The 13,196-nt window shown below is 43.4% G+C and overlaps 1 protein-coding gene across 5 annotated transcripts in view; it reads right to left on the bottom strand.

Moving 5' to 3' along the window:
* Positions 1-8,855: 8,855 nt before the first annotated feature.
* The window catches only part of LOC147640128 (pentatricopeptide repeat-containing protein At2g03380, mitochondrial-like), an 85,049-nt gene continuing 80,708 nt past the window's right edge, over positions 8,856-13,196 (bottom strand). For all 5 annotated transcript variants that reach the window (XM_086777398.1, XM_086777429.1, XM_086777412.1 and 2 more), the window contains one exon: positions 8,856-12,185. In XM_086777398.1, coding sequence (XP_086633524.1) covers positions 9,959-12,185 — 2,227 coding nt within the window. In that variant the 3' untranslated portion in view covers positions 8,856-9,958. The remainder of the gene's footprint in view (positions 12,186-13,196) is intronic.

Raw genomic sequence — 13,196 nt, forward strand, 5'->3', positions numbered from 1 at the left:
TTTATTGACAAGATATAACAATTCCTAGTGGTCCACAGAATATAAAAGTGTTGGCCAAGAGCTTATACCGACGCCTGTCCGATAACCCATCATTTCCTTGTAATGATCCTCATCATCAGAAAAATTTGGCCCCAAGAAGGCTACTCCATACATCAAGGTTGGTGTGACGAAGGTGTCAAAAAGCCAACCCTTCGTCCTGGGCTCTTGGAAATGTGCTCGAGTAAGCTCAAGGATACATATCCCTGTGTCACTCTAGCATGTGCTCCAAGAATCATGGTGAAGCATGGGGGCCACTAAAAGTGACACGAAGAGAGAGACCTCATAAAATTTTGATAATAGCAATGGCCAAGAGTGATGGAGTGAATAGATTTTCGATAAGACAACAAAATGCTACCCTTCACCCTAAGTGTCCCAAGTTTACTTTGTTGCATTTATATGCTCTCACCAAACCTTTCATATCATCTAACATTAGTCCGAGATGGGGATGGGACATAGGAAATGCGAGCCTGACAAAATATGATGCCTTTCTTGTGCTTTGCCCTCATCAAGCTGATGATCTTCAAAGTCTTGACATACTGCATATTTCAGAGAAGATTTGCACCACCAAGTCTGCTCACTTTTATTTCGGGTCGATTTTAGTGTTAGGCCAAATTTACTTTGTGCCCAACCGGATTGACTGTGTGAAGGTTGCAGTGATTTGCTAGTGCCCGAAATTTTTGGTCATCTAGTCCGAGTTTACTTTTTTGATAGCAGCAGCCGACACAATTGAATGGTGTGAAGAACTCGATGTTGTGGCCATGTCACCTCAACCGTGACTCCAACACCATGTTAGAGAGTCTCAAGGCAACACCCACCCCCTTCCCCTTTCCTTTCCCCCCACTTTTTGAAATACCATCTTCCTTCGTTTTTTGTACTCTCTCTCTCTCTCTCTCTCTCTCTCTAAGAGGTGATGTGAGTAGGTTCTCTCCTCATTCTATGGTGTGCGAGTCTTTCCCTCTAATGTGTGATCTTGTCTCTCTCTAAAGATGTATTTATGAAGATGCTTCTCTCTCTTTTTAAATGTGTTTTTTTCTTCAGCTTCACCATGTGACTACTAAACTCCTTTGGCAATAGGTCTTCATCGAATGATCAAGAGTTGTAGCTATTTCCCTATGCTCGAGGTTTCCTCGGTATGCATGGGTAGCATTGGGTATGCTCACCATATATAATGACTCACTTATACTTGTGAGGATGACTCACTTATACTTGTGAGGATTCTCGCTTGAGGACATGAGTTGGTGTGTAGGGGTATGCCACTCAACATGTGTGAGGGCCCATTAGGACACCCATTCTCAATATATATGATGATTCACTTGTACTAGTGAGGATGATTCACTTGTACATATAATGATAGGTAGAGTTTATGTGTAGGAGCCAATGGATTGTCACTTGAGGACATGAGTTGGTGTGTAGGGGTATGTCACACTGCAAGTGTGAAAACCATTAAGACACTCATTCTCATGAGTACCAGCTCTATGATTATGTACATTTTCATATTACATTGTACTCATTCTTATCATTGTATTCATCGAGAGGATGGTGAATGGTTTAAGTGCATTGTATTCACCGAGGATGGTAGCTGGTTTAAGTGCATTATAGTCATTCTTATCATTGTATTCACCAAGGATGGTGAATGGTTTAAGTACAATTTCATAGTCCATCGTACTCATTCTTATCATTGTATTCATCGAGGATGGCGAATGATTTAAGTGTCGGGAGAACTACATTATGTGGGTTTATGAGCTTTATCGATTTTGGAGGTGGATTATCTCCATATGAAAGTGGGATTGAGGATGAAGGGAAACCTTGAAATTTGTATATAAGCCCTCATTTTGGAATGGAACACATCTCTCATGGTTTTGGCTTATTTGCTTTGTGTAGTATTCTCTCTTGTATAAAACTTAGTGTTTAGTCTTGTTTAGCTTCATTTAATCTTAATTAGAGGTGTAATTAGATCATTTACAGATGTGGCTAGCTGGTTCCTCCACACTCTATCCCTCTCATCTTCGGTGCCACATCCACCTCCATCGCACTGCCGGGGCTCCAGCATTGGCTATCTCTGCACTCCTCGACATCACCATGCCCATTGACTTCATGGCTCTAGGTGATCGGTGCTCTCTGACCTCTCCAACCTCTCTGGCTCGCCGACCTCTTTGGATCTCTAACCTCTCTAACTCTCTAGCCTCTCCACTCTCCCTGCTATGCTGACATGGCTCCAACGCCGGCGGTCACTCTATCAAACTCCCTGACATCACTTTCTTCATCACTCCACCGCTCCAACAATCATCGGACCTGTCGACTCTTTGACCTCGCTAGTACTCTCTGACTCCTTGACTTTTCCAACTATCGAGCTCACTGATGGCTATGCACTCACGTGTGCATGGCCCCACAACCATGAGCTATACATGACACTTATGGCCCTCACATCTCTCTAGACCACAAAGGCAGCAATCAATGGCACAATGGCACAACTCTTCACCATAAAGGTGCTTGTAGCTCGGCTACAAGACCCCGGCAACTACCAAGCTACAAGACCTTGGCAACTACATGCTTCAAGAATGAGTGATCCAGCTCTTCTTGTACAAATTGAGCAAAAGATGAGAGAGACCGTTCCTCCCCAAGTAACCCTACAAGAGTTATGAGACAAAATGACCCAACTAGAAAATTCCCCACTCATGATGGAGCAAAGTACCACTCCTGACCCAACTAGAAAATTCCCACTCATGATGGAGCAAAGTACCACTCCTTCCATAACCGTGGTGGTGTCTACCATAGCTTCCTCCTCCCTTGACGAGTTTTCCTAGCTAAGGAAGAAGCTAGAGGAAATTAATATGTCTCACCATGAAAGTGGTTGTCATTGTTCTCTCCGTTGGAAGATTAAGGAGCTAAAGTCAAAGGACCCCAAGGTGAGCCCGTTATGCTGCACTTTGTGTCACTCTCGAGGCCACACTCTTAGTGAGATTATCCCATAAAGAAGTATTACTCCTTTTATGAGAAAGTTTATCATCACTATAAAGGTTGTTACTACTTGAAGGGCCTACACTAGGTGCAACAATAGCTCCATCAACAAGGTAATGCTTATGCCACTTGAGATTTGCATCTAGAGTTGATTCGAGTGTAGAAATGAATAAGACTCATCATCTTAGCATGCTAGAAAGCAAGAAAGAGATTTACACTAATGTCAACGTTAATGATAAAAATGAAGCATAATGACAAGGTAAGAGATTTAGCTCAAAAGCTCTATGTTTGATCCATTAGATAGAGTGCCTTTTTACAGGCTTGAGTGCATCTTCATCAGCCATTAAACATGGCGCATAAGCTTGGTTAAGCATTCCTCTTTCTTTTCTAGATTTGAGCACCATCTCCCTTGAAGTGAGTACCCATTTGGCATCTTTTTCCAGGCACCTACTTTTGACCTCCACATTGGTTAGCCATTCCACATTTTCCTCATCCTTTGGTCTCCCTTTGACCCTTTGAACCATAGTCTATGACTTATACAACTCTTACAAATGTTTGAGGGTCACATACCACTCTTCCTTGCTCCAAACATTTACCAAAGTCTATGACTTATGCAACGCTTACAAATGTTTGAGGGTCACATACCCCACTCTCCCTTGCTCCAAACATTTACCCCACATTAGTTGCTATTTCAACACTCCCCCTCAATGAACTACTACCACTTAAATTCATTTGCTAGAGTGGTCTATCACAAGTGTCTCATAGGTACAATGTTGGCTTGAAACCTATAGTTTTACACATGGTAGGAATACAATGAGTGGGTATAAACACATGGTGAGAAGGATGCCCTCTTCTAGTCATGCCCTCTTCCATTGACTAGAAGAGTCTTTCCGATGATTGGTCTCATTCCTAGAAAGCCCCTTCATTTGGCTTTTCTTTCATTATGATGCTTGCTTGAGTGTTGTTCCGAGTCTTCTTCTTGCTCCAACAATCTCTCTATGTCGCCTCGCTTGCCACAAAAGTTGCACTTCACTTTGGCTCTTGGTCCTTTGGTGAAGAAAGCTTTCTCATCATATTGTAATGTAGATCCACCTACTTTGACTTTGAGTCTCTTTTCTTCCTCGATCAAGGCTCCTTCAATGCCGATGAAGGTCGGGTTGGGTTCCTTAAGGTAGCAACCACTCACCAACGAGCTAAATGCTTTAAAGGTCATGCTTTTGAGAAGGATTGCTATGGCATCATTGCTATCACCTCCTCCTCTTCCACTAAAGACCGAACACATGTAAGTTATTGCTCCATTTTATTTAGATGTGCTTGGAGTAGTTCACTCTCTTTGATGTCTAACCCAAAAAACTGAATTTTTAAACTTATTTTGGAGTTCTTTTTTATTTAGCACCAAATAGTTTCGTTCATCCCATGCTCCTTTAGAGTTTTATTGTGATACAATGTGCTGGATGGAACTATCACCTAGCCTTAATGCAATGATGGCTAGAGCTCTCTCATCTCTTCCCAGCCAAAATCTTATCTTCCCTTTCTAAATTGGGGCGTTTCTCCCTTCTACTTCTATTTCCCAAAGCCTTCCGAAGGCCCATGGAAACCTTCACCATTACATTTATCTACTATGAGTGGATTATTTGACATAGTTTCCTTCTAAGGATGTGGAGGTCTTTGCAATGGGGTTACCCAAAGCCAATGTCTAGTCCCTTACAAATATGGAGATATGCATTTGATGAGATTAACACTTCACAAATTCAAAAACTGTAACATTAGAAAATACCTCGATTTGGGAGAGTAATTTGGAATACTAAAACAAGGGGGAAATTGATTTTGATGATGCAAGCAACATCCCAATGGTAAAGTAGAATCCTTAATGGCTCTATTATTAACATTAATTACTCTGTTAATAGAGGCAATTTTCTACTAATAGAGCAAAGTGATTTGACAATTAAAGCTTCAATGATTGTTGTTTGTGCTCAATAAATCAATGGACCCATGAGCTAAGAACAAGCAAGAATGATGCAAAATTTTAAATTTTTTACCCTTCAAGTTGAAATTTCACAACCAACTGCTGCCCCTTTGGATGCCATTGATTTGATCAATAATGCCATTCTTTGATGTGTTGCAACTCTTTGGGTTGATGTACCATCTCACAAGTGCGCCTTCTTGAAGAGAATGAACCAAAAATCTTTGATTCTTGATGATTTGGAGCTTGGAAAAAGAGGGAAAAATTTGCTTGAAAGCTAATTAACAAAAACTAATTATCTCCTAATCTAAGTTATGCTAGAGTGCACAGCTACTCATGATGGGTGGCTATGATACCAACTCCACATGGACTGGACATTTTCCTCGTCCTTTGGGCTCCCTTTGAATCATAGTCTATGACTTATGCGACTCTTACAAATGTTTGAGGGTCAAATACCACTCCCCCTTGCTCCAAACTTTTACCCCACATCAGTTGCTATTTCAATATTTTCACCTTTTCTTGTGACCCTTGGCGGTGGGGACACACCCCTCCAAGCACCACCTTTGCCATTCTTGCTCTAAATACAAACCCCTTCCTAGCTATCCCCCAACCCTCTTTTACAACTGCAACAACCCACCACCAACCTATGTCCTCCACCTTCCCAGCTTATCCTTTTACCCCCCCCCCCAACCAATGACCTACGTGGTTGCTCCCTATCCAACGGTCCTTACACCCATCCCCGTTGGTCCACTCACTAAACACCAGCACCAACACAAGTCTTCCAATAACCAGTGGTATGTGCTACTCAAAACGCTAATGCTTATGCTCTGAGGCCACCCCAAAGTAATTCAGTCACTTTGTCACTCATTGACATCACCATCTTCATTGACTCCATGGCTCCATGCTAGACCTCTCTGGCTCTTTAACCTCGCCGATATTGTTAGCACATTTATCCCCAAATTTTGCTCATCATTGGAGTCCCCTTTTGGTCCCTTTTCATGGCCCTTGGTTGTGGACTGGCCACCCTATTTTTGTACATTTTTCTGGGATTTTTCCCATGTCAGGTACCTTTTTCCCAGTCGGCCAGTAGACCCATGTCCAGTCCGCTAGCCCCTCTTACCTATAAATAGGTGGGCTGGCCTCCCACTTTTCTCATAGTCTAGTCTTTCTTTTTGCTCCTTCACTTATGAGACTCTTCATGCCTCTTGCTTGGGACTGTATCACTTCAGTATATTCAGCATAGTTGCTTCATCTCTCTCTCTCTTGCAATCTCTGCTCAGCACACTCTAGTGCTTGTTTACTTCCAATCTGTGCACTCATTCATGGTATCAGAGCACCGGTGATCTACAGTGTTGGATGCTCCCTCCTCTCAAATCTGCGTTTTTTTTCTTCTCAGCATTGCTGCTGGTCGGCCAGTTTCTTCTCGGCTCTTCTTCTCAGTAGCCCACGGTCTTCCTTCATCGGTTTGACCTCTGAGAACCCACTTCACACCCGTTTTTTGCACTGTTTTCAAGGCAACAACACCTAGTGTGCTGCGTTTTTCTACAGCAATTTTACAGTGCTTTTCAGTAGCATCTACCCCCCCCTAGTGCTGGCCGCCTGTTCTGTGCAGGACAGCAGCAGCATACTTGCTGTTTTTTTTCTCCTATAGGTTTTTTGATGCTGTTTGTTGATTTTAGGCTTGGTGGTACCATCTCTCTTCTGCTTTTCCATACTCTGCCCTATCTACTGCACCGAATACCTCTGCGTTTTAGCCATAGTTGTTGCATTTTTCTGAATTGTTTCTGCTGGTAGCTCTACCTTCACCTAGGCTCCTCCCGTTGGACCCGAAGGTACCTTCTCTTCAGCATTTTTCCTCATAGGAGGTGTGGACACTGGTTGGCCTGAATTTTCAGGTTTGCAATCCTCTATTGGTGCTGCGTATTCTTCTCCAGTGGACACAGATCACTTGCAGAGGAGGTTTTGTTTGGATTGTGGCTTTGGTGGCAGTTTGGTACTTGAGGACACTGAATCTTTGATTTCCGTCAGCGTTTTGCTGATTTTGGAGCATCTATACTTGTGTTTTGTTCCTAGCCTACATGATTTCCTAATTTCTTCATGTTCCTTGCCTTCTATTGGTAGTGGAGTGCTTTTTTTTGCTGGACAGCAGTGTTTTGGCTTCCACTCTATGCACTCATTCAGATACTCCTTGATGCATTAAGGGTATTTCTAGATACTTCTTGATGCATTAAGGGTATTTCTATCTGCTTTTGAAATTCCTTTTTTTTTTGGCACTTCTCATTGTATGAGTGTTCCTTATGCTAAAGCTTTTGTCTTCTTTGAAATACAAAATCTGATGTCTATGGACCAAGTAGGGTTTGCTTAGTTGATGTTAGTTTTGAAGGTCTACGCAAATGAAAGGGAGGTCATCCTTGAAGTAATGGAGGTTAATTAACTCATCTCTCAACAAACAAGAAAAGCCATCCAAGGCTCCTCGCCTGGCTGAAGGCCTCTCACAACCAGCTTTCCCAACAAGGCTCAGCTCTGAATAGTCAGATCAATGATGTTAAGACCACCCTGATGACGAGGCTAGATAATCACCCTCCCGACTTTGGCCCAAGCATGTCTGCCATATGCCCCTGTCTATCGAAAGGGCATGATCAAATGTTGCAGGCATGCCCGGAAGAATGCCCACCCAACAAGAAGTAATGTACCACATGGTAGTAGCCATGAGCACTTGTTGGCCACAATCATGCAGCTAATGAGGGAGAGACAGGCAATGCTCTTACAGATGCTCAGAAGAAGGGGGGCCAAATCTGCTGCTCTAGTGAGATATCAATCCCTACCTGGCATCCCAAGTATTTGACCGGAGTGCCACTGGGAATCCACTAGAAAGACTCAATTGGTGGGCACCAAGCCAGGTGGGTGAAGACCACACAACTAGTGCCATGGTCAAGGCACCTGAAGCAAGGCCAAAGTCCTTCAATGGGTAACATGAGTCTCTGAAGATTCCCTTCCTCTTTGGAAAGGTAAGCTGCTATGTCATCTGCAAACTCCAAGACAAGAAGCTCCTTTTGGGACCTGACGGGGAGACAAGCCGTGAAGTCTAGTGCGTTATGCAGACAAGAAGCTAGTCATTGCCTCAACTATGAAGAGGAAGAGGAAAGGTGTGAGGGGGTAGCCCTAGCAAACTGATTTGGAGATCGAAAATCACTCCCCTCTAGCCCCCCTAAAAGAGGACCTGGCTATGGGCAGCATAATACAATGCCGAGACTACTCTAATCCAATTGGCACGGAACCCATTTAAAGCATAGTGCCCACCAAGAAAACCCAATCAACTCTATCATTAACTTTCTTGAAATCCATGAGGAGAACTCCCATGTTCTCATGCGAAGATGAGATCACCTCGCAAAAGGTGAAGATGTTAGCCAAAATGCTCCTATCCAGGTCTGGGTGCCGTGTGAATCAAATCAGGGACGTGGGCTACAAGTGGCCATTGATAGCTTTGGTGGGATCTTGTAGGCACTTTCAGGGAGGGTGATGGGGTGACATTGATGTATCTCGATTAATCACCTCCCTCCTTGGGAATCAGATGAATAAGATGCTCTAACAACCTCTCTGGCATGTGGCAGGAGGCCATGATCTCATTGAAGGCGGCTTGGAAACTATCCTCCAAGATATCCCATGAACAAAGAGGGAGACCGGAAGGTGCTAGTTCTATGGAGAACCAGCTTTCCCATCACGGTTGGTTGAGAAGAGTAAGGCGCTAGTATGGGATCGCCAATGTGTGTGTAGTCCCAGAACACTAGGGACACACTCTCTCTTCCATAGGAAGGTGGGGATTGCTTGTGACCAATCTTCTACGATGGAAAGTCTACTCCTCGACACTTTTGTTTGGTAACATGTTTTCATACAATTTGTTCATGGAAAATTTGGCATGATGCCCATGGAACTTTGTATAGAATAAAATACTCCAACAATATACATCAGTATTGAAGCCGGGGGGACCGGGACCCAGGGGGGTGTCGTCCCTTCTCAGTCCCAGTGGTGGTGTACATTGTGCAATTTCATTTTCAGCATTGTAACTTGTCTTGTGTTGCTCTATAAAAATGAAAGTGTAACTATTTCCGAAGTGTGTCCAAGAATGTTCACAGCCATCCGGGTGACCAGGACAAGGCTCAATCATAGGGCTCATACCTTGGTAACATCATCAATGTGTCCAAAAGCCTAACAAATCTGTTCAAAAGTGTCAAGATGCTAAATTGGTTCAACCGATGAATCAAATTGTTCAAGAGCTCTATCATCAGTGTGTCCGTTGTGTACGCAAGCGAGGGAGGAGCAAGTGAAGGTGGTACAAGATAGTATCTCATTATGTATAGATTGGCTATGCCTGAAATCCCATGGCCTGCCGCATAAGGGTTCATTGGTTGTGTTGGTGGCATTCCATCCACAACCACTACTTGTGTCACTGGTACTGACGGTTGGGTTAATGGAGGCCATTGAGGCACCCCAAAATGTGTAATGCTAGGCACTACGGGTTGCCTTGGCCTTATTCACCATGATCGCTAGACGTAGTGAAAGTCTGCACTCCTTGCTATGCTTGCACAAGTAACCATGCTCTTGTAGAGTTAGGTTGTGACCCTTCTCCCAATTCACCATGATCGCTAGACGTAGCCAAATCAACATTTTTATAGGGAAAAGTATGCCCTCTTCAGCTGGTCAGCCTGGTCCGCCTAATATACAACTAGCTTCCTGACTTGCTGCTGCCACTGTCCGGATATATCCTCATGGGCTGCCCAGCTTCCTGCCATGGGTACCTTGCTTGTGGGCTGCCGGGGCATCTGTACAACCATCAAGTTAAAATTGGGTTACAAAACTGTGCGGGGTTGTGCATGTACAACTACCTGGATTTACCTGGCCTACCCTGATGGCAATTGGCAACTTGTCCTTGGACTAGGGCTTACAAAATGGATGGTTCAAATCACTAACACAAAATTTGCACTTACTGGTACCGTCATGTCACCTTGCACCCAAGTGTGGGGTGCACACGACACTTGTGGAGGAGAAGAATGTTTCTGATGCCCCCATCTTTTGAATACATGTTGCTTCATCAAACAAGTGCCTGCTTGCTCTTTTTAGCCTTGCAAGGACATCCTTACAATGCAAGTGAGTGTAACCACCCATGACAGAATCGGGCAGCTCTTTTTCTACCTTAATAAAACCCATTCCTGGTTTCTTCCATGCATTTGAGCACTCCCACAGCTGCTCTATTTTGTTTGCATACTTGCCCCTGCCTGCGTTTGCAAGGATGCTAGACATAACAACAAAAGCACCAGTTTCATTGAGTTCCATTCCAACAAGGTTTTCAAAGCATTGTCTCCCTAGTTCCACATTACCATGTGTTTTGCAATGTTCTAGTAATGCTGTCCACCCAAAGACATTGGAATCAAAAGGCAAACTTTGAATTAAGTCCGCCGCTTCTGTGAGGTGCCCAGCACGACCTAGAAGATCAACCATGCAATTATAGATGTCAATGCCAGGCGTAACATCACAAGTCTCTTTAATAGATCTGAAAAGACCAAAGCCGTTTTCCACTAGTCCTGCTTGGCTGCATGCAGAGAGAAGACAAACAAAAGTTGCTTCATCTGGCTTCAAACCCCTATGTTTCATGTTTTGAAAACACTCAATAGCTGATTCAAAGTCTCTATGGTGGGTGCATGCTGCAAGCATTGCACCCCACATCACCACATCTTGCTTTGGTACTCTATCAAACACTCCTCTTGCATCCCGAAGCCTCCCACACTTAGCATACATTTCAACAAGGCTGCTCCCAACACATACATCTGCATCAAAGCCGCTCTCAATGACATGGCCATGTAAGAGCTTTCCTTGATCCACGACTGCTAGGTTGGAGCAAGCCTTCAGCATACTAAGGTATGTTACCTGGTTTGGTTCAATGCCATCCTTTTGCATGCGATAAAAACATTGAAGAGCCTCTTCCGTTTGTTCATGTTGGGCATACCCTGCGATCATGGCACTCCATGTCACCACATTTCGCACTGGCATCGTTTCAAACACCTGAGAAGCATCTTGAATGCTCTTGCGATTCACGTACATGTCAATAAGGGCATTGCTGATAGAAACTTCTTTATCTAAGCCAATTCTATTGATGTGTAGGTGGATCCATCTGCCCTCATCAACGGATTGCATGCTAGAACAAGCTTTAACAATGCTAATAAATGTGACGGTGTCTGGTTCTATGCCCTCCTCTTGCATTCTCTTAAAAAACATGAGAGCGTCCTGGGAATAGCCATGTTGTACACCTGCTGCAATCACAGCATTCCACATCACCACATCTCTCTTTGGCATTTTCTCGAAAACTCTATATGCATCTTTTATGCTCCCACATTTAGCATACATGTCCACAAGGATGCTTCCCACAAAAACATCCAAGTGGAAACCCCTCTCAATGATTTGAGTATGCACCATCCTGCCTTGATGCCAAGCTGCTATGGTGGAGCATGCTTTCAGGATGTTAACATATGTGACCTTGTTTGATCCTACACCTTTTTCTTGCATTTTCTCAAAAAGACTGAGAGCTTCTCGACCATATCCATGTTGGGCATAGCAAGAAATCATGGCCGTCCATGTCACCACATCTCGTTGTTGCAATCTACCAAATATATGAAGTGCATCCTTCACACTTCCACACTTGGCATACATGTCAATGAGAGTGTTCCCAACGCACTTACTTGATTCCATCACCATTTCGATCAGGCAAGAATGAAGTAGCTGACCATGTAAAAGGTCTACTACATTTGTACACGCTTTCAGAACTGCAACATGAACATGACCATCCGGTTTCACGCTTGAACACTGCATCTTGTAATACAGTTCAATGGCATAGTCACCTTGTCCAAGGTCAGCATGAGCTGAAATGATTGCACTCCATGCATACACAGTTGGCTCAGGAAGGTTGCTGAATACTTGGTTTGCTTCTGACAAGCTCTCAAGTGAAGCAAACATGCGGATCAAGTGTGTACCCAGGAAGGCATTCCACTCAAAACCACAACTCATAACAAGTTTGTGCACTTTCCTGCCTGCCTCTAGGTTTTCATCCTTAATGCATCTCTGGATGAGGTGAAAGAGGTCACTGATGGTGAGCTTGAGTCCTCTGTGATCAATGGTTTGATGAGACTCAACAAGCTGCCCTTGCTTCCATAGCTTACTCATGCTTTCAAGTGACCTTGGAATAAAAAGGTAACATCAGGGCAAAAACAAAATAAAATTTGATAACAAGTGAAATTACTCGAAAATGTAATACTTTTTGTCGATCCCAATCCTCTCAGCCTGACCAGGATAGCCCAGCCATTGCTAGAAACCACCTCATTGATGAAAGGGCACGAGAACCCAATAAGATAAGCATTATGAAAGTGCCTTTGTTTTATACGATTAATTTTGCTTGTTTTTTAAATTATTATTTTGTATAGTGTATGCATATCTGTAATTCAACAGAAAATATCAAGGCAGTTGCATTTGGCTTCTCAACAGCAAGATATTTGAGACCTGTTCTGGGACTCCTGCTTATCCTTTGCTATGAATAACCTTTATCTCAGTAAGAATTTTAAAAACCAATCCATAGAGCATTGGTTTTGCATGTTAATTATGTTTTTTCTCTTAGGAAATACATATTGTTTAAGATCAAAAGAGCAAGCAAACTGCCTTGTAACATTCCTGTAACGCCTTACTACAGCTAAAGGTAACCTATTTTTTGTATATGTATCCTAACACCCTCTCCCTCTTCCCTTTCTCCCCTTTTCTTTTGCTTCCTCTATCTGCTCTCAGTTTGTAAGCCACATTCTTTCTCAACCATAGCTTTGGATTGTTGTAAACTAAAGAAACACCATAATTTTGTTTAAGGAAACAAACTTTTACATAAAACCATACCTTTCTTAGCAACATCATAAGAAAGTTGTCGCCATTTGGGCATCTAGGCTTCTGACCTCTGGATGAGCTTTGGACCTATGGACAAGTTCAATAGTGGACACGACACCTTATGGCAAGGGACTTATGTCTATGCCAAGGGTCATGTGGACTGGCACCTCATGGCAAGGGACTTATGTCTACACCAAGGGCCAAATATGTGAGGCCACGGATTTTGGTCCGTTCCCATATTCAGAGTATGGTATTCCGGTTGGCTTGGGGACGTAATGTCTACGCCCAGAATGAACACCCGTTACAAGCTGGGGAGATTGTC

This window comes from Cibotium barometz, chromosome 3 (genome assembly GCF_041138505.1).
Source record: "Cibotium barometz isolate CiBa-2024 chromosome 3, ASM4113850v1, whole genome shotgun sequence".
Taxonomy (NCBI): Eukaryota; Viridiplantae; Streptophyta; class Polypodiopsida; order Cyatheales; family Cibotiaceae; genus Cibotium; species Cibotium barometz.